This window comes from Glandiceps talaboti, chromosome 1, assembly GCF_964340395.1.
Source record: "Glandiceps talaboti chromosome 1, keGlaTala1.1, whole genome shotgun sequence".
Taxonomy (NCBI): Eukaryota; Metazoa; Hemichordata; class Enteropneusta; family Spengelidae; genus Glandiceps; species Glandiceps talaboti.
The window spans coordinates 5,972,386-5,999,219 of NC_135549.1; the positions used below are offsets into that span (position 1 = coordinate 5,972,386).

General features: G+C 35.9%; 1 protein-coding gene across 1 annotated transcript; it reads right to left on the bottom strand.

Moving 5' to 3' along the window:
• Positions 1-3,296: 3,296 nt before the first annotated feature.
• Positions 3,297-17,266, bottom strand: LOC144433931 (calcium-activated chloride channel regulator 4A-like). The gene is made up of 11 exons (XM_078122379.1): positions 17,096-17,266; positions 13,105-13,399; positions 9,107-9,390; positions 8,468-8,710; positions 7,755-7,979; positions 6,885-7,181; positions 6,283-6,525; positions 5,448-5,724; positions 4,688-4,867; positions 4,060-4,299; positions 3,297-3,775 (listed from the first exon to the last, which is right to left on the bottom strand). Exons 1-11 carry the CDS (start codon positions 17,264-17,266, stop codon positions 3,297-3,299), a joined length of 2,934 nt encoding a protein of 977 aa, XP_077978505.1.
• Positions 17,267-26,834: the final 9,568 nt, after the last annotated feature.

The window sequence follows — 26,834 nt, forward strand, 5'->3', positions numbered from 1 at the left end:
GTGGTGGTGTTGTTGTTGTTTCATAAATATAATGTTTTAATAATGTGGTATTCCTTTCGCCTATACGTATATTTTACAATCCGTTTCGAATTACCGTCCAACCGTTCTGTTTGATACAACCAAATGCACGTTTCTGGCAGAAACCAATAAGATACTGTACGCTTCTAAACTAGCAAGGTCGCAATTCAACGCAACTAGACGCAGGCGTAGGACAGCAGGCCCAAAAGTTTTGACAATCTGCATCCTGGCTCATGATTAGTTCATTTCATTTCACGAAACAAGATGTGTTCATGATCGTTCAATCTTGCAATCTTGAAGTGTAGCATGTGCAGTTTCTTGTTCGTTTCTGTGTGGCTGTATCAACCGGGCTATGTAGAGCACTTGAGTGCGTATCCAGGACTCCGGCATCACGCCGAGCAGTTGGTGTGATGGAGTCGAGTAAAGAAGTGCGCCCTCAGGGGTTGGCGATAAAAGACTGACTGGTGAGTGTTGTCACGATGATTCTACATTCAAGTTTCAATCTTGGTTAATAGTCAAGTTGAAGTATTTGCCTTCATCCAAAAATTACTATTTTGAATTAACAAACGTAAATTTAATATAGATATACAATAAAATTAAACTACTAGTTACAAACATGCATTAATCACATTTCAATTATCAATAACATTTTTTCATGTATTCAATGCATAAACAATGTCTGGATGAAATCAAGTACCCTGTATATGTTATTAACTTTCAGAATTTCTATCTTATAGCATGCCTTTACAGAATCGTGTATCCACAAAAATCTAACTTAAAAGTTTTTTCTCATTTCCACCGTGAACTTTGAAATACATGGTTTCCGTGATTATTCAAAATATATATAAAGAGATAAATAGGCAGTACTACCTCCGGTCCGTAGATTGATTCCCGTTAATAGCGGGATATTAATATGCAGGAGTACGTTGTTGTTCTTTTCATGTTTGTGATAAATTATTGAAATTCTGTGGTCTGTATCTTCACACTAGATTGATCAAGATAAGCCGGTGGCATCAGTAACAATAACTGAGTCATGACGGTACATTTTGTTGGCCCGTGGCAACAAATAAGGCAAAATGGCAAAATATAGCAATCATTGCTTCAGTTGGTGTTCAAGGTCAAAGGTATATAAAATACAAACACGCATAAATCATATTTAATAGATTGCATGATTTGATAGTACACAACCATCACTTTCAAGTTTACGAGATCCTTGATTTGGCATGCGGTTTTTTGTTTGTTCCAAGTTTTTTTTTTTATCTCTGTGTGGCTGTTTGGTTTGAGGGGTTTTGTACTATTTTGTCGTTTGTCTTGTATTGCGGCAGCGCACAGTAGTCTTTTCCAAGCCTATATACAATGTATAATTTCATTGAAATTGTCATTTATTATTGAACAGTGACGTGATTGCTTATGAAACGCTTATAATTAATGATATACTGGTATTATGACGATGATAATCAGTTAGTCACGAACATTGAGGGCGCTATACACTCTGAAAAAATCAAGGGCGTGGACCGACGCTTCTCATACACGAATGATCATTTACCTATTGAATATGAATTCATGCAAATTGTTGCTCACTCACTCACTCACTCACCAACTCACTCACTCACTCACTCACTCACTCACTCACTCACTCACTCACATGGTCAGTCCATCAGATATAATAGTTGTATTAGTAATTACGAAACGTAGTCAACCGTTCAGTCAGTCAGGTAAATCCGCCAGTCAGTCTTATTGTGAAAGTCCGCCATTCAACAAAGTGTGTCAGTTAGATACATGTAGATTGTAAATCAGTTAGTGAGTCAGTCAACTATACCAGCAACCAATCATTCTACAAATTAGCATTTCGTCCTCAAAACTATTGTGTCCGTTACAATTTCTTCATTAAAATTTATATCTACAAATTTGTAAGATAAAAATCCAACAATTGTCAACTCAGTTAGGTGAATATTTACAGCTACTGGTTACAATTTTTGTATCTGAACCAAACAGACGATGTTTATTTTAGTCAAATCAAGGTTGCGACTTGGTCTTGTCTTCCGAGTCAAGGACAATAGAGTAATCCTTTTTCTGTCACACAACAGTTTGTGTTCAGCAAAGATTATGTTCCGTGATCTAATAAAGAAAAACCAAGTCTTACTCAATGAACAAGGATTACAACTATATCATATTTATTATGATTCATCATGACAGTTTCAAGAACTTACAGTTCAAATTGAAAATGAAATGATTTATTCACGGTTTGCATTTTTATTGTTTGTTAAGCAAATGTACACTTTAATGTTACTTTATATCACAAGTTAAAAATTTCAAGCAGTAAAGCGTTGTTTGTTTCCCCTAATGGTTAAATTCCTGTAAATATTCTAGAATCTCACCGCTATAAAGATGATAGTTGAGATTAGACAAGACATATATATTCACACCTAATAAATGTACAGTTTACCATATAAATACTCTTTTATGCAAGATGATTCTATATCGTACCGGGTTTATAGGTACTGTCGTCTTGTGGATACTGGTTACTGGTTTACAATATTGTAAGAGACATCTACAATATGAAAAAAATGGCCTATTCGTCGTTGTCGCCGTATTTACGTATTCGTCGTTGTCGCCAACTTTGATGTCATTATAATATGACCATCATATAGTCATCGTCATCGTCGACGACATCATCATCATCAAATCATCATCATCATCATTATCATTATCATCATTATCATTATCATCATCATCACCACCACCATCGTTAAATTATGCGTCAATTCTACATTCTACATTTTCAAAATGAAATATTTGAAAGAGAAAAGGAAAACTACGTCTGACTGGTACTTGGAATGTAAATGCGTGTTCATATATTTTATACATCCATGATGCCTACACACGTTTCTGTGATAGTTTTTTAGCATTCTTAGTGACTGTGAGATTCTGGTACAAACAATTAATGATATAACAGTGTCAAATGGCATGGATTTAAATCCTTAAATTCTTGCTAACAAAAATACGTTGCGAAAATAAAACAATATATATATTACTATGAATCGGCAAAAAAAAATAGAACTAGTATAAGCCATTACAAATCCATTACAAATGTAGCCTTATTCATTAAAACTCAGACCACCAGTAATTGTTTGGTGTTTATCTTAGATTAAAACAGGTATAAGACTTGTATACTAAAACGTTTATTATATCTGAACATAGAGATAATTGTCGGCAGCCAAAAGTATGTACATTATGTTACGATGTACGATTACATACTGCAAGAACTACATTCTGTATTAGGTTTGTCTCGTAACGTCAGCTCCTTCTGCCTGCGGGGCTGTTTTCTCAACATCGGGTTTTTCATCATTCGGTGCGACTTTCTTGTTTTTGTGGATCTTGAGAATGTATATAGCAATCGCAACGGTCGCTCCCACTGCAGCTACGCATGTAAGGGTGATTAAAACAATGGCCCATGCTTCTAGCCCTGGCAGCATGTACTCCTCACCCAGGTAGACAATGGTTGCCGACACCGACGCAATGTTAGATTTATTACTGTGGTTATCAGCGTCGTCAACAGCAACCACAGCGAAGTAATATGTCATGTTTGTCGTAGTCGGAATTGGGATCGAAACCGTAATTTCCTCCCTTGAGCCTGCAGGTTGGGGTGAGAGCAAACTTCCATCGATGACATCACCTTCCTTTACACGCGTCGCTTCATCGAAATTGTCGAATACTGCCGAGAACGCTGTGTCATAGCGGAGATCATAGTACGATGCTGCGGGAGATGGAAAACAAAAGAAGTCATGCATGGTTAGTGGTATTTTGTGGCGCCCTTTATATAGCGATACAATGCAAATTTTCAACGCAGATGTGAAGATCCCCCCCCGCTGTAAATGATGACGGCTCCCTTATCATTTGAATAATAAATCTATTGCTTATATGTACTACGTGCTTATATGTACTACTGTTATATGTACTACTATTACAAATATATCCAGCAATAACAGGAATCGTGCCATTAATTATTTCCAATTGTTGGTAAATTGTTGACCTTAGTACCTGTCCCTTGGTCAAAGTCATCGCCACTTGCAGTCCACGTTAGCGTAACATGCCCACTGTAAGTGGAATTCACATCTGTTATGTCGGCTAAGTCAGTTATTCTGGATGGCGGGAAAACATCTAGGCTATCAGCAGGATCTCCCACAATGACATCATCAGCCAGCTGTATAACCCCACCAGTCGCTGTACGGTCAAAGTTCCCGACTGAAATTGGATCCTCTTTGTCAACTGGAAGTACAGCTTTGGGGAAAAAATAATATGAACTTTAAGGCGGGTTTCAAGAAGAGCTTAACAGAGTGCATTCATAGAAACAAATAGTGTACATGATTTGAATGATTTCATGATGACATAACAACTTACATTTCAGTGGATGTGTGTATGACTCACAGGGTAATATTGCTCATTCAGCTTAAACAATTTTTAAGCTAAAAATAAACCAGTCACCTTCACTGTTAAATTTTGAGTAACAAGAGAGGCAGCGTTACGAATCAGTATATTAACTTATGAAGTGACCTGGCCATACGTAAAGTACACTATAGTTACAAAAGTTTATTTTGGAGTCAAAGAGTCGGGAACGATTTTTCTACTAACAGTTTAGAGCGCCAAAATAAATACAGCAGTAACTTACTGTTATTGATTGGTAGAGCGCCACTTGCTGTCGTGAACGTCGTAATCCTTGCATTGCCGTCTATGTCGTCTGCCGTCACACTGATCGAGTATCGACAAGGATTGTTGTCGCAATCATCAGTATTAACGTACTCCAAGAAATATGCCGAATATATCCCATCGTCTTTAATGATATCAGCTCCTAATGACGTAATGAACACACGGTTGTCAATTTGTGTCTCTGTGATTTACTTTATTTATGTTATTCAGTGATGATTCCATCATTTATTAGTGAACTATAAATCTGTTCAGTTTGTAGATTAGCAGTCGAGTCCAATGAAGACAAACTGTATATCATATCCGACTACTCAATTTTGAGGAATGGTGAATTATGAATGAATTAAAAAAGAAAATCTTAGAAATTGTTGGAAAAAATTTCTGACGAGTTATTTATTTCACCAGAGCTTACAATCTCTGGTAAACCCTTGTTTTAGTATAACAATTGTTTGTTTATTTGTTTGTTTGTTTGTTTGTTTGTTTTTAAGTTAAAAAACGTTAACATTTATATATAAGCTTGTAGATTTGGACCCAAATTTAATTACAAGCTGTAATTAAAAGTAGTTTAAAACCTAGGTCGACACACACACACACACACACACACACACACACACACACACACACACACACACACACGAGTGTGCATGTAATGACAAAACATATACAACCATGAATGACACGCCTATCGTTCATTCCTTCAGTAACAAACCCAACAATTCACTCACCTGCTCCGTTGTCCAATAATGTCAGCGTTGTTAATTCATTATTCCCTGGTCGATCTATGATAGCTAATACATTGGCATCGATGATCGGTGTATGTGCCCTCCTTAACTCTGCATAAATTACCGTTTTAGGTGGTGACTCTGTTATTATCGGATCACCCACCCAACTTGAAAGTCTCATTGCACCAAGAGCACTGTCTGAAGCTACAGAATGCACGGCGACTTCCACGTAATGGTCCTCAGAGTCGCTGTTCATAATTGTATAAGACCATCGTCCATACTGATCAGGAAAACCAGAACAAGAAAATCATGAGTGAAGTGAATTACGATAGCCCTGTGTACACGATTAGTGTAAACGGATCTTACTTTCCATGAAAAAACACACTGTGCAACCCACCATTGGACAGTCATCGATGTGTCCATATCAAATTAGTTTGAAAATATCTTCCATTCACCAGCTGCAGAAGTTACATGTGTAATGACATTGCTTTAGTATATAGGTTAGAGTTGAACATTTGAAAATCTACTGCAATCGTTTACTAAAATCATGCACATTACTCTGTCAGAGGTATGGCACACTCTAATCGTAAAGGTGAAGCTTACTGAACTTACACAATCTAAATTCAAATTTAGAGTTAAACATTTGACACTTGTTGAAGTCTGCACTTCATCAGACCAGAGCACCAAATTGAAATAGTTAGCATGGGGTGGTGGTGGTGGTGGTGGTGGTGGTGGTGGTGGTGCCCTCTTCCCCAAGTAAGTCCAGACATACTATATACGTCTTCTGATACTTGAGAAAAGCTTTTCTAACTAGCTAGACTTCCTAATAGATATTTACCTCCGCAAGACCCGGAATCTCTATCGTTGTTGTCAGAGTTTTTACTTCAAACATGTATCCAGTGAACTTATCGTCATATATAACACCAGATGGTGAGCTCAATTCAACGGTTATGGCGTCTTGAGCTTGGTTAAACCTTCTTGAGTAGAACAAAAACTTGGTGTTGTTTCCTAAGGTATCATCTATGTAAACATTATTCTTCTTTTGGTTTTGTTTTCGAACCTTTTCCAGTACACTCGCCACCTAGTTGGAAAATCAAACCTTTTATACAGAAGTTGGAAAGAATGGCGGGTAGCTTCTCAGTTTAATAGCAATGATTTTTTTCATTGCCACCATCATTAAAATGATATTGAAGAAGCGCACTTGTCAATAATATTTTTCTTGAAAATTGCACTAGCCTGTATTTAAAATGAGCGCTAATTAAAGTTATTTGAAATACTTGCTTCTATAGCAAATTGTGACGAGACGCCAGCATTGATGTATCATTGTATACATAGATCGACAACACAACTGAACTGACGTTACACTACACATAATACATACTTCGAGAAATTTAAACACTCTATTTTTGTATAACTGCCCGGGATCATAGTATTACATACCGGTATTGGTGTAGCACTATCACTGATATCACGATCAACGACCGTTGACGTAAACCCATCGTGGAGTGCTGTAGAATCGGTTGACTCTGAGAAGTAGTATGACAATCCACCGAAGTCCTGGGATAACGCTGTCAATTTCACATCTGCTTCGTCACTAAATGACATGGAATCAATGGTTACTTGAGCGGCCGTCAGATCATCAATTACTTCGTCTATTAGTGGTGGTGTGTTCTCTTGGCCATCGGACACTAGAAACAGAATACCTCCATTTGTATTGTGCATACCGTTTTCGAGAACCTGGAATACAATACAAAACATGTAGGTTTCCTGCTTCAACACAGAAACAAATAATGGCAGACAAGAATAGTTTATCATATCATATCATTATGATGACAATAGAATTCGATTTGTGTTTTCATTTCTTTACAGATTTATTTTATTTAGCGAAGATTGTAACTCATGTACACACACACACACACACACACATACATACATGCATACATACATACATACATACATACATACATACATACATACATACATACATACATACATACATACATACATACATACATACATATATGAAAAGTATAAATAAAAGTACTTAAGTATAGTATTACTTAACCACTTAGGAAACAGAGATAACAAAGCGGGACATGGACAGGCATATGGAGTACGCCTAGCCAAGAACACAGGAAATCATTTATTATAATGTTGTCCATATAAACATCCAATTCGTGCGTGCCATCCGAAACACACAAGCAAGATGGAGAGTGACGGGAAGCTCTGGACAAGGATCACGTGACAATAACATACGACTATTACACCATTTGAAAGTTGGTGTATAATAAACGGAGATAAAGATCTTACCTGGATACCGGTGAGTAATCCACAGCCGATACATGTTTCTCCATAGGGTGTTGTTGGTAGCGATGCAATGACTTGTTCGCGTACCTCATCACTCGTAACTTGTGTAAGGGGATATGTTATATTAGAATATGTGGAAAATTCAACCAATCCTATCCAACTGTCCTCGGGAATAATATGACGAATGTATGACGTGGCTGCTTGGACTAGTAGTTTGAGTCGGTCGTTCTATCAAGTACAAATTTAGGTATTATTGCTAGGTAACTGACTTGGTTTGAGGACACTTTTCTTGCCGAGATTATGATGCATGAAAAGATTAACATTTCAAAATACATGTGAATATTTTATCGTGAGACCTCTCGATAGTATTTTATTTTATTTTATTTTATTTTATTTTATTTTATTTTATTTTATTTTATAAAGTTTCCTTTCCCTTTTTGACAATTTGTGTGGGTTTTTTATTTGTGTACATATGTTTGTGTATTGATGAAAATAACAGTAAGGTTATGATACTATTGTATTTATACAGCCATTGGCAAATATTGTTGGTGGTCTGAGCTTAAAGTAGTGTGAGGTTAAGTTCGAAAATGATTTGATACACACATATGTGGATTTCCACTAAGTTATGTATAGTGCCGTAAAAGAGGCATGTGGTCTTACGACGATGATAAATATATCAATGTATACGTACGTACGTATAAGTAGCTCCTACTTACCAGTAGCATACTGAGAGAAACGTCCATCACCAAGACAACACGTCTAGGTTGTGCCTTGATAATATTGAAATGTGGAGTAGTGTCGATGCCATGGATAGGATTAGTTGTGGTGAAGTCGGGATGCATTAACATCATTTCCCATGAACTCCTATGATTACATAATTTATTCTGCATGTTATTAGCCAAACGGTTATGTTTAGTAGTAGGATCACCATCTTCTTCATTGTGACAGAAATCTGACACCTAGAGAAATAACATCATTCATTTCAAATTCATTAAAATATCGTTCTCTTTTTTATTCTTGTATTTGTTTCATTTTTTGGTGAGATCTGAGCTTACAGGATGAAACGTTATTTTAACTGTTAGGCAGAAACAATTATTTAGTGTTTAAAATATAGGTATGATATTTAGTGTGATATATAAGTTATTCGATGTCAAAATATCGCTTATGTATTTGTTTAACCTTCATCTTGGTGAAATATTGTTTCCGAGTAGAGGATCAAGTAAGTTGACCCAAGGAACATGTCAGATATACTTTATACACGGTTGAGCGCCCTCAGTGTCGCTATATCTTACAAATCATAATTGAAAAGCTCCATATCAATACAATTAGAACGCCTCTTTCACTAGTTTACTTACAGAGTCTACATAGTTTGCGAACAAGTAGGAACCCTTTCCAGGGTTGTCATTCAGATCTGGGAAGAACATACATCCGGGTTCTGGCATCAAACCGTTTTCTGGTTTCTTATTACATTTCTTGTAATTATTATATATATCAAGACATCTCCCTGTTATTTCTTCCGAACATCTCGTCGGCTGCGTATGACCATTTTCGTCAAAGTAGAAATGCTCGTCGTCAGTTATTGCATATTCATCGAATAAACCCCATCGTAGATGTCCCCATTCGTGAACTATGACCTTTCCTGTGGAATTAATATCGTATTCAACCGTTAGTAATTTTATTTTATATATCTCGGTCGGTTAACACAAAGTGTGTTTACATGTTGGTGATGCTTTCAATTCATAATTGTACTTTTAACAGGACTAGTGAATCCTTAAAAATAACAATTAAAACCAGAAGGATAAGTGCCAAAAACTACATGTACATGACATGTGTATTTCATCAGGTCCCAAATTTCAGCGACAATTTATAATTTTCGCCGAGATACACGTTTGTGGTTTCGCCGTCTCACCATCATTGAAGTTTTATTTTTCTTCAGCGATTCGTTCATAAATGGCGCCGTGTTTTGGTCAAAGTCGAGAAATAGAGGGTTTCTCGGGTCATCAGTAACACTGAATAATATAGGGCCACCCATAGCATTGTACTTTGATAGTTGATTCAGTGTTTGTGTGATCAACCAATATAGGCAGCGTCGTCACACAATCTTGTGATAATGCTGTGTCCGGCAATGTAACACAACACATGACCATCGCATAACCAGCTACTGACCTATGACCCTGGTTGCATGATATCATATCATGATAGAATCATTCTTTATTTGTTATGTTCCATCGATCCCCCACCATAAGCAAACATAGTGTGGAACACAAAATTCTCAGTAGATTTGCCCTACTTCCTATGCTTCCTAATGTAACCATGTGACAAATGTTTCACAAAGAATGACTGTCATGATATTGTCATGGATGTAAATAAGAAACTTTTTTTTTCTGAATTGTAATATACTTATCATTAATATTTCTCTGTTTGATGAATGCATATATTTAGCAATTAAGTAACAGTGAATGATGTGTGCACCCCGGGCGGTCCTTACGCCAACGAATGGTACAGCAGCTTTGTTTTCAGAAACCTTATTATCCTCGAATAGATAATATACATGTCATCATGGTTTCTAGGCAACAAACCTCATCTACAATTCTTAGCTCTAGCATTCAGTTTAAAGTTGTAATCTATAGTTTGCGTGCTACAAATCACCTGGTATTGTAATTGTAAATATCCTATTTTCACCATTAATGCATCTTAGATTGATAAGGTTACATTTACTCAACAAACATGATGGAGAATGCTAGTTTGAAGTCCATAATACTTCGCTTCAATATGAATGTTCGCTTAAACACTAATACACTTTCGACAAAAAGTTTTAGTTTTAATGAGTGATATATTTTTGAAAAGTTACAAGTGTAGATGATTTTGTGTCTTTTAGGCCCAGCCTCCATTGGATTGCATACTCTTAACACTAAGTGTACGTTAACGTTGTGACTGGTATCACCTGTTTGTCGTCGATACATATTCCCTGGCTTCGATAACGACATGTCTCAAGTTCAGTCTGAACACGAAATAGCCCGAATTCCTCTTCGACAGGTCTCATGTTTAGTCTTCAGTGTAATAACACTTGGCGAGTTATACAACAATGTGCCAATTCCCACAAACAAAAATTATCAGCTATAACGAGCAAAAACAACGTAACGCTGTGTGTTCGGAATAGCTAAGACTATACTATCGCAGAGGACACAACCATCCCAGGTAAGTACATGTAACTTAGATGCTATGGTTACAAAGTGATGCACAGGTAAAGCAAATCTGGCGCTAATATGAGTATTCACTCTCCTCCTTATAACACCCCCCTCCCCCATCAGTCAAAGTTTAAATTGACAACAAATAAAAAGCTTAAGATCTAACAATGTCAATTTTCTATATACAATTTTACCAATATTACAGTTACAGTAACATAAAGGGATCAGAAATGTAAATATAAAGACTATCATAGGGGTGGTACGGTTTATCGCCTTTTCCTTAACTCATTGTTTAGATTTAGAACACAGATAAGCAACTTGAGAGCACAGTCTACTTTACGTTAACACAAAAACAACTTGAAAATACGTATACAATGTTATACATTTATTTTCCTTTGTTCCGTTCTGGTTTTAAATGCCAATGTCATCTTCACGGTTTTTTACGAGTTAAAGCATTCCCCCCGTCCTTTGCACTTACAGTGTTTTATTAGATCATTAATGTCACAGTAACGCTGTGTGTTTCTATGCATACATGTATGCCCAACGGTTAGCCTCACTACATGGTTGTTTCTTTCAAGGTCATGTTCACATTGACAGTACATACAAATGGTGGGCCATTGTCGTTTTTTCCAAATATAGATTAGGGGACATTATTGAACACCATATTAAAGAGAGATTTGCATATCCAAAATATACAACCAGTTAATATGTAAAATAATCCGTAACATGATTCCTGCGTGAGCATATATATATATATATATATATATATATATATATATATATATATATATATATATATATATATATATATATATATATATATATATATATATATATATATATATATATATATATATATATATATATATATATATATATATATATATATATATAGTTTTGGTAGTACTGGAACTCTTTCTTGGGTGTAACTCGGAGTTTCACGCATATTGCGATCATCAGACACTCAAATAACGAGTGTCTGATGATCGCAATATGCGTGAAACTCCGAGTTACACCCAAGAAAGAGTTCCAGTACTACCAAAACTATTACGCTCTGCCACTGCGGTATAGAGCACTGTCTTATAGCAGATTGATACTCACCGAGTTATATATATATATATATATATATATATATATATATATATATATATATATATATATATATATATATATATATATATATATATATATATATATATATATATATATATATATATATATATATATATATATATATAACTTAACACTGAGTTTCTATATATAAATGATATCATGAACCATACAGTTCTAACCCAAATATTTCGAAGAGACTGAACTCCTCTTCATCGGTGGGTCTCCAGTTCTGTCAAACAAGTCAAGTTCTGTTGCACTTTAAATACTGAAGACAGTGGTTATTGTCATGCAAAATGGTGTTCTTGTCTTGGAATGGTATGAATATTACACTCAGCCAGCTATGGAGTACTGGTAACTACTGGTTGCTATGTTATTGTTTTCTATTGATGCCATTGGTGAGTGTACCTAGTTTTTTATCCATAATGATATATATATAAATATATATATATATATATATATATATATATATATATATATATATATATATATATATATATATATATATATATATATATTTATATTTGTTTATTTATTTGTTTGTTTGTTTGTTTGTTTTCGACAATCCACATCTGGAACAATCTTGCCAATGACACAATTCAGCCAAAATCCATAGCTGCATTGCGATAGGCTGTTGAGGATTGGTCTCGAACGTGACCAATCCTCAACAGCCTATCACAATGTTGCGCGATTTTAAACTAGTCACAGATTGGGGATTTTTATTTCGAAGTGTGTATTAGCTTATTAATTTAATCACAAACATTACGTGTGTGCGCGCGCGCGCGTGCATGCGTATTCGTAATTCATGCGTGTACCCCATATACATATGTTTTTTTTAATGTTTCACTAAAATTGGTTTAGAGGAAAAATCACTCAAACAATAAATTGACTTTAAATGAATGATAAGATGTTCATTTTTTATCTATATCACTCAAATTTCAACTTAACCTGGATATCGAGCTAGTGGCTAGAACCGATTCGCTAAACACAAATTACTCGTTCTTTTGTTCTTCATACATTTAATAAAAAATAAAAGCAAAGTTACAAGCTGTTACCTTGTGGTCCCCAGTAATACACACTGAAATCTTCGTCTGTTATCCATCTTGGAGTGAGGTGGATATATTCGGCTCCTTGTCCACAAGGCAAAGCTTGTTGTGAGTACGGACTATGCCAATATGCTTGACTTGGGTCGTCCACGATCACATTGGCCAGATCATAAGTTTCCCAAATAGCGGGAAGGTAACTTGGATCGTCAGACCAGGACTTGGGAATGAGAATAGTGACGTTGGAAAGATAGGTGTGGTAACGTGACGCAGTGTGAAGGTATGAGGAAGCATCAGTGAAAACATCCTGTGTGGATAAAACACTTGGAATTAGACGGGATGATTGAACAAACCTTAGATATATACAAAACATTGAGAAGACACGCCAAACCAAACCAGTAATATGTTTCAAGATATGATGCAATATTTTGACGCAACAGTTGTCTTTTTGGGATATTGGAATATAAAATCATTTCACTATGAGGGTATCGTTCCGTTGCGATTACTTTCAAATATAAAGTGATTCAAACTCGGTTGTTTTAAAATAACAATCTAATAATACCAAGCTAATGTTGATGTATGTCGCAATAGTCTCCTGCCATTGTTAACAAAATTGGTGTCATAATAGTGTAAATCATGTCATCAACTCGAATGTATCTTATGCCTAATAAATCCCTAAGTTCTGTCGGCTTAAATATGCTTCCGTTTTTAGACTACGACAGGTATCTTTTACTTTGCAGCAAACTCACCCCTTGTAAAACTAGAAACTAAGTTTATACCACTTTAATCCCCAAATGAAGGATTCTGATCATTACAACAAACTATCGTGTTACTATTACACAATTGCATGTAATACGAATGCATATATCTGTACTCGTGTCCTCGATCAATTCTATCTTTGAAGCCATGTTTTACATATTACCAGGAACGTATAGATAACGTCATGTTCGAAATGCAATTGTTGTGTTACAGAAAATTTTTCATCCGATTACTATCACATGACAGTTTGCTGGTTTCAATAATAATATACTTGATTGATCCAGCAAGGGGAAATTGGGAAACTGCCAGCAGTTAAAATGACAATACTCACACAGTACACAAACTAATGTATACCACGATAGACACAAAAATAAGGATTGGTACAATGTATAACAAGGCAGGAACATAAAATCATTTCAGTAAATACATGTAATACATAAATGCTGTTGTGCAGCTCAACGTCGAGACTGGTCATTAAAGATTCTTGTTTTCTGTGGTAAAAAACGAATTCCTATCTTTGTTAAATTCAATCTTTTTTCTGAAAGTGCTCTTGCATTCTCAAACAGTCAAGTGCAAAGGATGACAGTCATTTTCTAAAATTGTTAACAACTTTTTCCTGCGTAGTCCTTGGTAAAACAAAATGTTTACTACACCATCCCTATATCAACCATGTCATTTCAGCCGGTACACCTGTATACTATTTGATATTATTACCATGGTAACAATAAGGAGCAAAACATAACAAAGTCAGACGTAGTACGGCCACTTCATGCCTGTCTGTTGTTGAACTCAGATTCAACATGTTCAATTAATTTCGAAGCGATAGATCATTTTGGCAGCCAAGTGCTGTGCAGGCCACAAATTTCATTTAAATTGCTAAGTAAAAGAAATATTTGCCTATTACCTCGGTGATGACTAAAACCTTACGTGCAAACCGAATAGGAAGGTTCATGAGCACTCTTAAAACACTTCCTGGTGTCACAAACATTCTGTTTAGTAAGGTAATGCGATTAATCCCAGAGTTGAAGGGGATCAAAAGTTGTAAAGTTTATTTCTCAGCAACATTGAGAAGCGATCGATGAGGTATCATTACCATGGATTTGGTTGTTGTATAGCTATAGATTAGATCAAGAGCTTTTCTCGTCATAATATATTTTAAAGACTTACTAATAGATTTGATAGAAGGTTTACATAGTTCCACCCATGTTCACTAGCTATAGTAACATTTCTGTAAGTGTAAAGCTTTTACAAAAGAAAAACAACTTAAACTCTTAGTGTTTAATTTCCATCTTCTTGTCAAATTCCAGCTATTTTTTCTTTAGTGACAGATGCAAAGTAACCAGAACAAAAGTAAACATTTTGTGAAATGTTGAGATAGATCTTTATGTGTCGATGCCGATGTTTTTCTGTCTAAAGTCCTGAGTCGACTAGAGATGTTGTAATACAAACATATTCTTGGTATGTTACATTCCTTTACAGCGACTTGGCTTCCCCTTGTAATTGGTATGTAAACTGTACATGACTTTTTAAAAATGTGACCGCTATTAAATACTAATCCTATAAAACATTGTCACTTGTGACCAATTACCCTTGGCATTTTTTTTCTTTACCCGTGTCATATCTGTGATTTTGAGGAAAGCTGTGATGACGTCAGTGATTCTTTGTCGGAGAAATGACTTGTGATCTTCTTAAGCGCACTTATTTTTTTAAAAAGCGTAACATGAAGAGAACGACGAAAGATCTTACTTTATCGCAATGCACTTTGAGTTATTTACCAGTCCACAGCAAGTGCACACGCGATGTGCAAACATAGGTGACCTCAAGTGACCTTTACTATTGATCTTACCTGGTTGCTACACCAGATAAGTTCAGCTGTATGATCTACGAATATATCCTGTCTTTGCTGGATTAAGCTAATTGTGGGTATCGCCGACATGAAACAAATCCACTCAAACTCTTCTTGGGTGACCGTTGTTGAGTGGAAACTAACAAAACAATACTACAGGAATTGTCATTAGTTAAGACATTCGACAAAACATGTCATTAAAATCGTTATGGGGACAACACATCTTGATGAGATGCTCGGCAACACTAACTCTCTAACAAATAATGATACGCAAAAAAATGGAGGTTGGCTGTCAAAATGAGACAATGCTAATCTTTACCATATTTATCATTATTAAGAATGTCATCAATTCGATTTGAGATATTTTATTCTCGTTTAATGGCAAAGGAATGCATTGTAATCCCTCACATTGGAATTCCCAATGCGTTGAAGACTATTATTTTATTGGAGTGGACGTAATTTGACACGCTCAGCAATTGTCTACAAATGATAAAGTATTGAAATATTATCTTATATGGTTCTCCTAAAATGTTACCTGTGTACAAAGTCAACGACCTAGACATCGAAGCGTGTGCGTGAGAGAGTGAACGAAAGGGAGTTACATACATTCACATCTGATACACTTTAAGTAAGTTCAGTTTTCGGATAATGTTCAAGTAAACTTTCCTAACAGTTTACCCAAAAAATCGACAGACTTGGAGTTTGTCACAATGTCCAATGAACGATCGATATGCAATGAACAAACGAAAAGCTAATCTCTACAAACAATATTTCCCATCAAGTTTTACACAGTCTTGATTGTTCTAAAGTTGCCATTTTACTATCTTTGATCTATCATTTTGTGAGGACTTTATAATATTTCAAAGTTCTATTTATAGACATTATTGAAAGCTTCTGTCTTTAAGCTTTACATGGAAATCAGAGTGTGACTTTACATGTATTTGTACTCAGGTCAAGTTCATTGTCAATATGAATGCTTCTGAACTGCTTGTGGGTGGATTTATAGTATTTTGTGTATGCCTCTACAATTGCATTAGTAAACACACTCCAAAAGTAAATGTGTCATGCCCTTCCGTCAAGTTTCAATCACAACGCTTATCAATACTACTTGTTTTCCCCCTCAAACGTTTCTCAAATCATTCAACTACTATTGTTTATGTGTTTTTTCAACTTGTGTGTTGTATAATTTGAGTTTGCCGTTGTGTTCTACGCAGTACGCACGTGTCAACGCCGTACCTTCACAAGATCTTTAGTCAGTGAAATATAATGTATACGTGAAATCGGACATTATAGTTACACGGATAATTGTTAGCTACGGCAATTTTGGACAGCGCCTGACACGACTTAGGCTGACCCACAAACTAGCATAGCTTGAGATTTCGAAAGTTTGTTACTTACTATTAATCTGTCTATAATAGTTCGGTCTTCTGGTACGTCTTCGTTGATCGCTATCAGAGGTCCAATAAAGCCATTGTTTTCGAGTTTTATCCGTGCTCGCCGTTGAAGTCCCAGTACATCGCTAGTACTCAAAATGACGGCAAAAAGGAAAACGAAAAACTTCACTGTCATCGTCCGTGACTATAAACTGAGGCTTACAAGTTTTAAGTTATCTATGTCGATCACTTTTGAGTGTTCAGTTCGATTGGCAACGACTTATGTACTAGTTAGTACGTTTCCATAACAACCAAACAATAGAAACTGTTAAACATTAATTATGATCACTTCAGACTCGAACGACGACAGTTCGGGTTGGCGTCACACCTGTTGATTTCCAAATAGTTTGAGTGAATGCCAGATATGCCATCTGTGACATCACTATTTCGTACACCTAGTGACGTTGGTCTATTAACCCGACTTAACCCACAGATAGATAACGTCAGAGATGAATTTTATGGTGATATCATAAACTACATCATTCACTTTTTTTGGTGGGTAATGATCATTATTTCACACCCTTGCACACGTCGACTGTACTGATAGACTTACGGTAGAGCTTACCTAGACCGATTCCACGAGTCACTGTGAGTTTACGTGCTCTCACAGGCACTGTGTACCAATTTTGTATTTGTTGGTACTGTTAAACTTCACATGCACATTATGGAGTGTCATCTCACCTGATATGGCTTGGGACGGGGACTGTTGTACTCCTTATCTCTTACTGCTTACAAATAATCACGACTATAAAATTAACATTTATTGTGAAAATTATTAGGTACCTTAAAGCAAATGCTGTGGAATTCATAAAAGCCGAAATGAACGTTAACATGCAGGTGTCAATAAACAAAATAACAACACTATGCAAGTTGACGTCTCTTTCGGTATCCACTTATCAACTTATAGAAACTGATTTCTCTTCAAATTTAAAAGTTGTGAAGTAGTATATAAGTTAATCAAACCGCCATCGTCGCAAACCACGTCCAAAACGCACCGTCAACAGTTTCGCAGTGTCGCGGAAGAAATAACAGCTCTGGTTTGCGAGAATGGTCAAACGAGCTCGGTCAGCTCAAACCCCTTTAGTGTCATATTTAAATTCTCATTCTATTGGGGGATTAAGAGTAAAAAGGGTTCACAAAAACTAGTTGGGGTATTCAGTTCTGTAGTGATATACTCACTGGCAGACTTCAAGGGCACCACAGACGTAAATATCGAACTTAACACTGTTACCATTCAAAATATAATATTTTGACATATTTTTCAAAACGTTATATACACACACCCACAAATGTAAATTCGTTTCTATTTGGGTCACTGTTTCCATGTCGGCTATCGATAACTATATCCCATTACGTGAGCAAGAATGAACAAACCGGTATCTTCTGGAGATTATTTCTTAACTAACCCTGAGAATTTAATTAAATGGATATACATACTCTTAACAGTTATCTCTTACATGCGACATTTTTTTTAATTTGATTGGAGACATCTTTGATATGAGATTTGATCACGTCACAAGTCAAAAGTTAATTAAAAATTAATGAGAAATTAAATGTTCCTTCTTTAATCCTTTTCTTAATTATTTGACATTGTTTTATATATAACATTATCCATATCGTGGTCTGCTAACAATAAGTTTGCCAAAAAAGATTACATTTGCATTTCTGGGTTAAAGTTAGAATGAGATAACGTCCTTTATATTTTCAATGTCTTTAGAATCCTTTAAATTAGGGTTGAATGTGATTAAATCCTAACATCTATATTATGATGCTGAGACAACCAAACCTTGTGTCTCTGGGACGTTTGAATTTGCTGTGGCGATACGAATACTAATTCACTACTCCTTCAAGGCGATCCCGGTACCTACATGTATAGAAGGTGGAGAAAAAAATTACTGGCTGATAAGAAAACAAAGGTGCAGATATACTTAAATCTTACTGGTACATCTACTCACCAAACAGCTCAATGTCGACTTATACATTTGAACTTATAGTGAACCGTGACCTTTTCAGAGATCTAACAGGTAAATTTACTGGTGCGGTCCTCGAATCACACGCTGCACATACTTCATCAAAGAAATAATATTATAACGGTAAAAAAAGTTGTGTTTCCAATAAGGCGAATAAAGAGTAATTGTGTATTCCCGATAAAATTTCCTCAGAAAATAAGGTAGGTAGATCGGTAGTTTATTTCATTCTATTATTGCATCTTTACTGTTTCAATGTTTTTATTTTCGAAATATATTTCTTCGAGCCAAACAAATGAGAATGTCCGTCGAAATACCCCTTCTGTGATACTTTGATGAAATGTGTACAAACATTACTGGGGAAAGAAAACAGATGTGCATGAACGTCAAGAAGACAAGGGTCTAGGGTAGGTGGTTTAAACTAGGGTCACGTTATGGATTACAACAAAAAGATAAGAAAGTCCTTGTCTTCTTGACCTTCATGTACGTCTGTTTTCTTTCCCCGGTGACGTATGTACATATTTCATCAAAGTATCACAGAAGGCTTGTCATTTGTTTTTTGGGTCGAAGCAATATTTTTTCAAAACAAAACATTAAAAATATAAAATAAAATAAACTCTTGATCTACCTACTCCTTAGGCCATGTTATCGGAAACACATTTTTTATTTGCCTCGGTAAGATGTCGGAGAAAACTGTCCTCCCACAAAAAATATGTTGTAATTCTATTGAAGAGCTGTGAGCAAGTGGTACAATATATATATTGGGGAAAATTTAATACTCATATCCGGAATTGAAACAGTGACTAAGTATTTGCTCATGTATGAATCATTTTGAACAAATTATAACTTATCACAAAATGTCGATCTTTGTTCGACCTTGCAATTGTTTACAGGATATTGTGATTTTTACGTTTTACGCTATCCACACATATGGCGGCTAGATTTTAAACGACGGAGGAGGGGGATTTAAAGAATATGAAATAAAGGAATAAATGTACTTATATAGTCTACACAAATTTCATTGGTAAATAAGTGAGAGTGGAATCTTTGCTTGTGACGACAGACAGACAGACAGACAGACAGACAGACAGACAGACAGACAGACAGACATGTTCATACGTAAATCGTCTGAGCATATTTAATATGAAAATTACAATAAATGTAATTTTTCAGTGAAACATATGGACCATGTGGTACCTGAACCTAAATGGGTGTTCGCCAAGAGTTTTCAAACTTTACCCCATCTGTGGCTCGATCGATACATTGGCAGCACCATAGCTTTAAAGGTATGCCAGGAATAAATTGCTTTCATTCGACGTGTCTTACTCTTCAGGTTAATGTCCATTAAATGATAAGAATGCTAATATAACTGGCAATGTGTCTGTAAAGGTCAATGGATAATTTCTTACATGATTGCGACAACCGTTGCGATTGTACCATTGACATGACTGTGTTGATGTACACACTATATATAGCTGACGGTTGATGTTTTATTACCATACCATTTCATTACAACTTCTGGGTTGCTAATATGGCATTTAGACTTAGCTAGTATATGTACGAAACCATATTTATACATGCATTGATCAAGTTCGCTAACCGATACAAGCAACTATAGGGTATCTGTTACGCACCACTTCTTTGGTTTTGTTATTTTAAAGTCCATACTGTCATAAATAAGCTAAGACATTAGTCATCTCATATATATTCGACCAACAGACGTACACTTCCAATTAGACATACCACAATCTAAGAATTTGACACTTTGGACCGAGGTTTGTGTATTTTACTTCTGACAGAACCCGAATTGAGTGTCTAACATATATATGTTGATGGTGGGTTGATAATCCGTGAGACCGACCGTGACGCTATGTGACAGTCTATTTAGACCTGTTACTCGGATACATAAATACTACACGTTGGCAATTGTTACATTGCACATGTTCAGCTGAAACATGAGAGCAAGGGATTAGATTCTAAATTTATAAGCTCACGACGATTTCACAAAACACTGTGTAATGTGTTTACTGGCTCTTAAATTACAGGATCATTGTGCAATTTCCGAAACCGAGATTATCGTTAAAAATGTTAATTCTATTGTTAGCGTGGGGGAAATAACTCATCCGCAATTTTATTAATTTGGGGTTGTTTGGAGATAAAATTTGTCTCTTAGAGTATCCAAAGTTATGTTGTATACTTACTGTATTTAACTCCATATGGTTGTCATTAAGGTATTAATAATTCGTGTAGGTATTCCCCTAGGTTGCGCATTGTCTTCCAATTCCTGTAACCATTGTATGCCTTTGACTCCATCAAATCAAAGCCAATCAAATCACAATATTCAGTTACTTAGAGGGGTGACAACTGTACTGGGACTTGTAACAATCTCTGGTGCATAGTGCGCAGAAAATATTACAAACTACTTTCACAAGTTGGAAGGAAATGATCCAGTGACTTTTCAGTCTCATTATAAACGATAAGCTTGAAACTGAAGATGTCGACAGCTTCAAATTCGTTGTTTCGGTTATTTCTCTTTTTCATAGATGGTGGAAACCATTGACGGAGTTATTGTGAAAAATGATATCAACAGCTTCTACATATCAACAGACGTTTTTGTTTGATATTAAGACAACTTCAGGGCAGTAATCGAAAGTGTGCTGGCATCCCTGTGACAACGTAGGTTTAAGCATCATATCTTGAACCAACAAAACGAACTAGCTGACAGCCATTGACCGAAAGTTGTACTCGGGGATTTCTGCCAACAACGTACTATCCACATACTATTTGTATTATTAGCTTTCTATTATTCTGATCCATTTTTACTGAATTTGCATATGTATATTTTACTCTTTTTGTTGGCCTTGAGACTGAGCTATTTATAACCAATAAATAAAAAAGTTAATAAATACATGTAAATGTAAATGTAAATAAATACATGTAAGCTTATAATAGTAGAACTTGCATTTCATTTCGTCATCACCTTAAGTTCAGTCTCATGACCTTTAATACTATAACCTGGAGTCAAGATGTGTACATCTCAGGGGTCAAATCTAGAGTTCCCCACAACTAATGAAAACAGCTGCAACTGTCCAATCAACACCTTTGTCTTGACAATAATTGTATTTCACAATGCTAGTAAGTCATAGTAAAGTGCATAGTAAACACCGTCCTATAAAGTAGTCTAAAGAAAATAAAATGAGAGAAGGGGGGTTACATCCATGTCTCTATACGTAGCAGACATTCTTGACATTGTCAACTGCCCACGTGAGCTATTTCAGTGAAAGATATTAGTTCTTGAACTAGTTATTTGGCGACATGTAAAAACATGACATTCTCCTTTCTTCCATTACATTTGTCCTAAATTCGATTGAAATGAAGACATGATAACATTCCAACATAAAAAACTACAAAGCTAAAAACCAACCAGTCAAGTTAAAACACGATGAAACTGTCGTAAGCTTATAGACCACAACACAAGAGAAGAGAAGAAGCACAGATTTGGCTGTCACAATGTTTAAACATTGTACCATAAATGCACTTGTACATTCAGTAGTTCAATATAATTCATGTTATCTATTAAATCGATGGTGTAGGAAAACAAGCCTTGGCGAACTAAACGTCTACTTGGCGCCATTAAATCGACGACGTAAATTGAATGCATAGGTATTGCAACGATATGGATTCGTCATCCAACGGTTGTTCGATAAATGTCAACATTGATTGGCAGCCCTTGAACGTCAAGACTGCATACCAACTGAAACGATTACCTCCTTCAGTGCGAAAAGTAAACCCCGTCATATATTCGACATGATATCCATGGAAAGTCACTCGAACGATTTTGTATCTTTAAATTAGTGATTTCATACAACACAATCTTCTATAGTAGGTTATTATACAACGTAGCAGTTATAAACTTGCTATCACATTGGACGCAATTTTCACGCTATTCACCTCAAAGTGAATTCAGGTCTGTACACTTAGTATTCTTCTTAGAACACTATTGTAAAATATGAGGTTTGGTCTTAGTCCTAGGTTTCAATGGTCACCGGAAAATATAACAGGTAGCGTACATGTCTTTAAGCCTGTATAAGGAGGTACAATGTCTCTCGCATGAATATAACATTTAAGTGTGAAGGAAGGGCTAATTTCACCAGTGGATTTTTGTGGTATGAATTTTGTAACAAAATGTAAAAAATAAAGCGTTATTGCTACAAAGCCTCCTGTCTTTAGTTCCAAAAATAGAGGTAACATCAGTCCCTTCCTGCCGGAACACTCCGTGACGCCAGTTAGCCTTGTTAACGTAGAGGGCAGTGTGTGTGACGACAATCGTACTTCCTTGACTTCTGAGATCATTCTTTATTTAGTACTAGCTGTATCGAAATCAAGTCAACCACATTTTCCTCACAAAAATCACGCAAAAGTGAGACTTATCCTAGCAAAGAAATGTCGCTTTCTGATACGAAGCTGGACTTTTGTAAGCTTACGTGAAAAAGCTGATTTCTTGGAAATTAAATATTTACTGAACAAAATGTCCAAAATGAATTACATATGTTCTCTAGACATGTAAACTATATGGAAACACACAACCAAGGAATAAACTTTTAATTTTTAATACAAGTTTACGATATTTTTATTTAAAACTGAAACTATCTCTAAATAGCATTTTGTACTCTACTTTTTTCTCCACAGTACACGACGTATTTTGACGCAAAGGATTCTAGAATATCTTTAACTTTCATTTCAGCATCAAGTGAAACTCTTTTCTGAAATACTTTTCTCCTATTAATCATGTACTTTGGAAAAATACCTAAAACCAACAACATAAACGAAGCTAATATTGTGTGCTCTAATAAAAAAGGGGTCCAAATGTGGTACAAATACAAACAACAAATCAGAAAGTAAACAAATGAAAATGTAGCGTTTTTCCACACTGGACTTATGACGTCACAAACCTTGTCGAAAAGCTCTGAGGTTAAGCAGTCTTTGTACCTGTTATCAGAAATATATGGTACATCGCTGAACATTAATACGTCACTGTCCATCAATACGTCCCCGTTCGAATTGTCTTTAAAAATAAGGCTCGTGATGTCACCATCAGTGACGAAATGATACACACGTTGTGGATAAAACCTTCGGACTAAGTCAAATATTAATAGTTTTATATCAACATAGTGATTGACCACATTTCTATAAACAGCATGCAAATAGAAACAGATAAGAAAAGCTATTAAAATGTTTGGAATATACTGAATTAGTTTGTCGGCACTGTTCGTAATGTAAATTGAAGACAGAACTGTGATATAGCTAATGATATCAGCCGATCTTAATTGAATCATAAAAAGAGATAATCCCAGAGGAAAGATAAGGATACAATATATAATTATGTATTTATCAATCTTAGTGAAACATGATTCCAATACTAATAGCAAGGGAAAGTATAGTTGGGATATGAATACTATAAATAATGACGGAATAATCATCAAAATAAAGCATGTAAATGCGATACAAAAGTTTTGCATGGAAGAGACAATGAATTTTATGAACTGTGTCATAGCTTTTGCTATAGGTGCTGTTTTGATGATATTTGGAATAGAACTTATAAAATCTTTAATTAAAATAATTCGATTCCTTAGGATATGCCGTTTAGTGCTAACTACACTTTTCTCCATCAACGATACGTCATTATCTTGAAACATAGCATAAGAGCCGTAGGAGAAGAATTTATCGTTATCAATTCTAAGGTTTCCGGAAAACATATCCCTCCGAGCTGCACATATAACTAATGCGATACTGACAATAACGTGAACAATAAGGACATTATGTTTTCCAGAATATTGCATAACGGTAACTAAAAATTCAGTCCAGTGGATATCTTTACCATTGGAAACACTCCACTCTGTGGCTACTCTATTTTCGTAAGAAAAAATCGTATCATGTAATATCATCTGAACATAGATAAATGCTGGACAAAGAATACAAAGGTGAATGAATACTCTTATGGCTACCCAAATATGTCGTATAATTGAATAAAAACTATGCGGCAAAGAATGACATGGTCGAAACTTCATTATTGGAAATATATGTCTCATAGAAATGGGGCTGCTTTCATCATCTGAAATTAAGAAAGTGTCATGCAACATAAGTTTAACCTTATCAACATCATTGCTAAATACTTTATAGATGTCTGTTAATGCAGGAAAGAAATAGATGTAGCCAAGTGGGAAGAGAAGAAGTGTAAAAGTCATGTTAAGAAACGATAGCAACGTGCGAATAACTCTAGGAGTATTGCTATGAAATTCGTTAAAGCAAGTATTTTGATTTCCATCAAGAACGTGTTTTTCGCACTCTGACCACTTTGCACAGCGGTATGTCACTACGCCATAGTATTTCCGAACACCTTCTTTGATAATGAGCTGGCACAAAGTACTTTCATCATTATGGCTGGTGGATAGACCATGTATTATATGGTCGATGACTTGAAATGCCAATTGAAGTTTGCAGACCTCTGTCATCTTAGCGATCACCTCAACTGGACAATGCGTTGTGAACGTTACATCAAGGAAGGCAATAGAGTTGGTCAAATCCCCGAGTGATATATCAGGTAGTGGTTCCACACTAAGAAACATCTCTTTGTAATCGTCGTACAACCAAACCCACTTAGATAAACCAAAACCTTGTGTTGCTTCATACGCCATCGGGTCACCGCCATTGTAGAGTGGAAAATTTAGGCGAAATGTGACGACTTTGGCCCCTTTCTTCACGAGGTTGGTAAATGTTTCATTCAAAGTCTTAATGGAATGAACAGTTTGTAGTGTGTGACTCACACCGCCATTAAAATCACCTTGTTTGTGTATTTGGTGCCTGCTCTGCGAGTCTATGTCAGTGAGTACAAAGTTCACACATTTAGTACTAATGACAACGCTGCTGCTGTAACCGCCATTGTTAACGGAGCCTCCTCCTATGCAGGTAAAAACCACAAATAACTGGATGGTGATGATGACAGACGTCTGGTACATGGTGTCCCAAATACAACTTCACCAACGTTACGTACAAACTGGCAAACTTGTATCGATGAGCGACGTCTCTGATTGAAGTAAACAATAGGACCCCACTATGTTCAATCTTGTGAACTCGACCACACGCGACAGCTGTCAATTTATTTTTGTGTATATGAATAATTCCACATGTCATAGCTGGTGCCATAGGTCATACATTATACAATCATTGATAGCCGTTGGCACAGACCACATCATTTACAACAAAAGACTAACGTTCATCATTCTGTACTGAGATCGACCATCCTTGACCATAGGGGGATCATTGGGGGGGGGGCATAATCCACTACTCTGGAGAAAAGTTGATCATTCTGTCTTAATGTTCTGTAATTAAATCTAGACCATCGACCAGTGGTCACCACCGAAGACCAATAGCCAGCACTCTAGTTCAGTGTCCGTATCTTTGGACCAATATCAATTAGTCTAGACCAATGGCCACATTACTCTGGACCATCACTCTGGACATATGTCCATTGCCTTATACCAACGACCACCACTCGGTCTATTACTCTAGACCAATGGCCCCTTTACTCTGGACCTCAGCTTTGTCCATCACTCACGACCATCGTCCATCACTCCAGACCGTCGTCCATTACACTGAACCAACGACCATCATCATATACCCAGGTCAATCACTCTGAACTTATGTCCATTACCTATATACCAAAGTCCTTGACTCTCT

Excerpts from the sequence above, each read along its gene's own strand:
- LOC144433931 (XM_078122379.1), bottom strand. The coding sequence starts at position 17,266 with ATGACAGTGAAGTTTTTCGTTTTCCTTTTTGCCGTCATTTTGAGTACT. Across the intron at positions 13,400-17,095 it reads CTATTATAGACAGATTAATA|GATGTTTTCACTGATGCTTC; the intron begins GTAAGTAACAAA and ends TTATCCACACAG. Across the intron at positions 6,526-6,884 it reads ATAGTGCTACACCAATACCG|GTGGCGAGTGTACTGGAAAA; the intron begins GTATGTAATACT and ends TTTTCCAACTAG.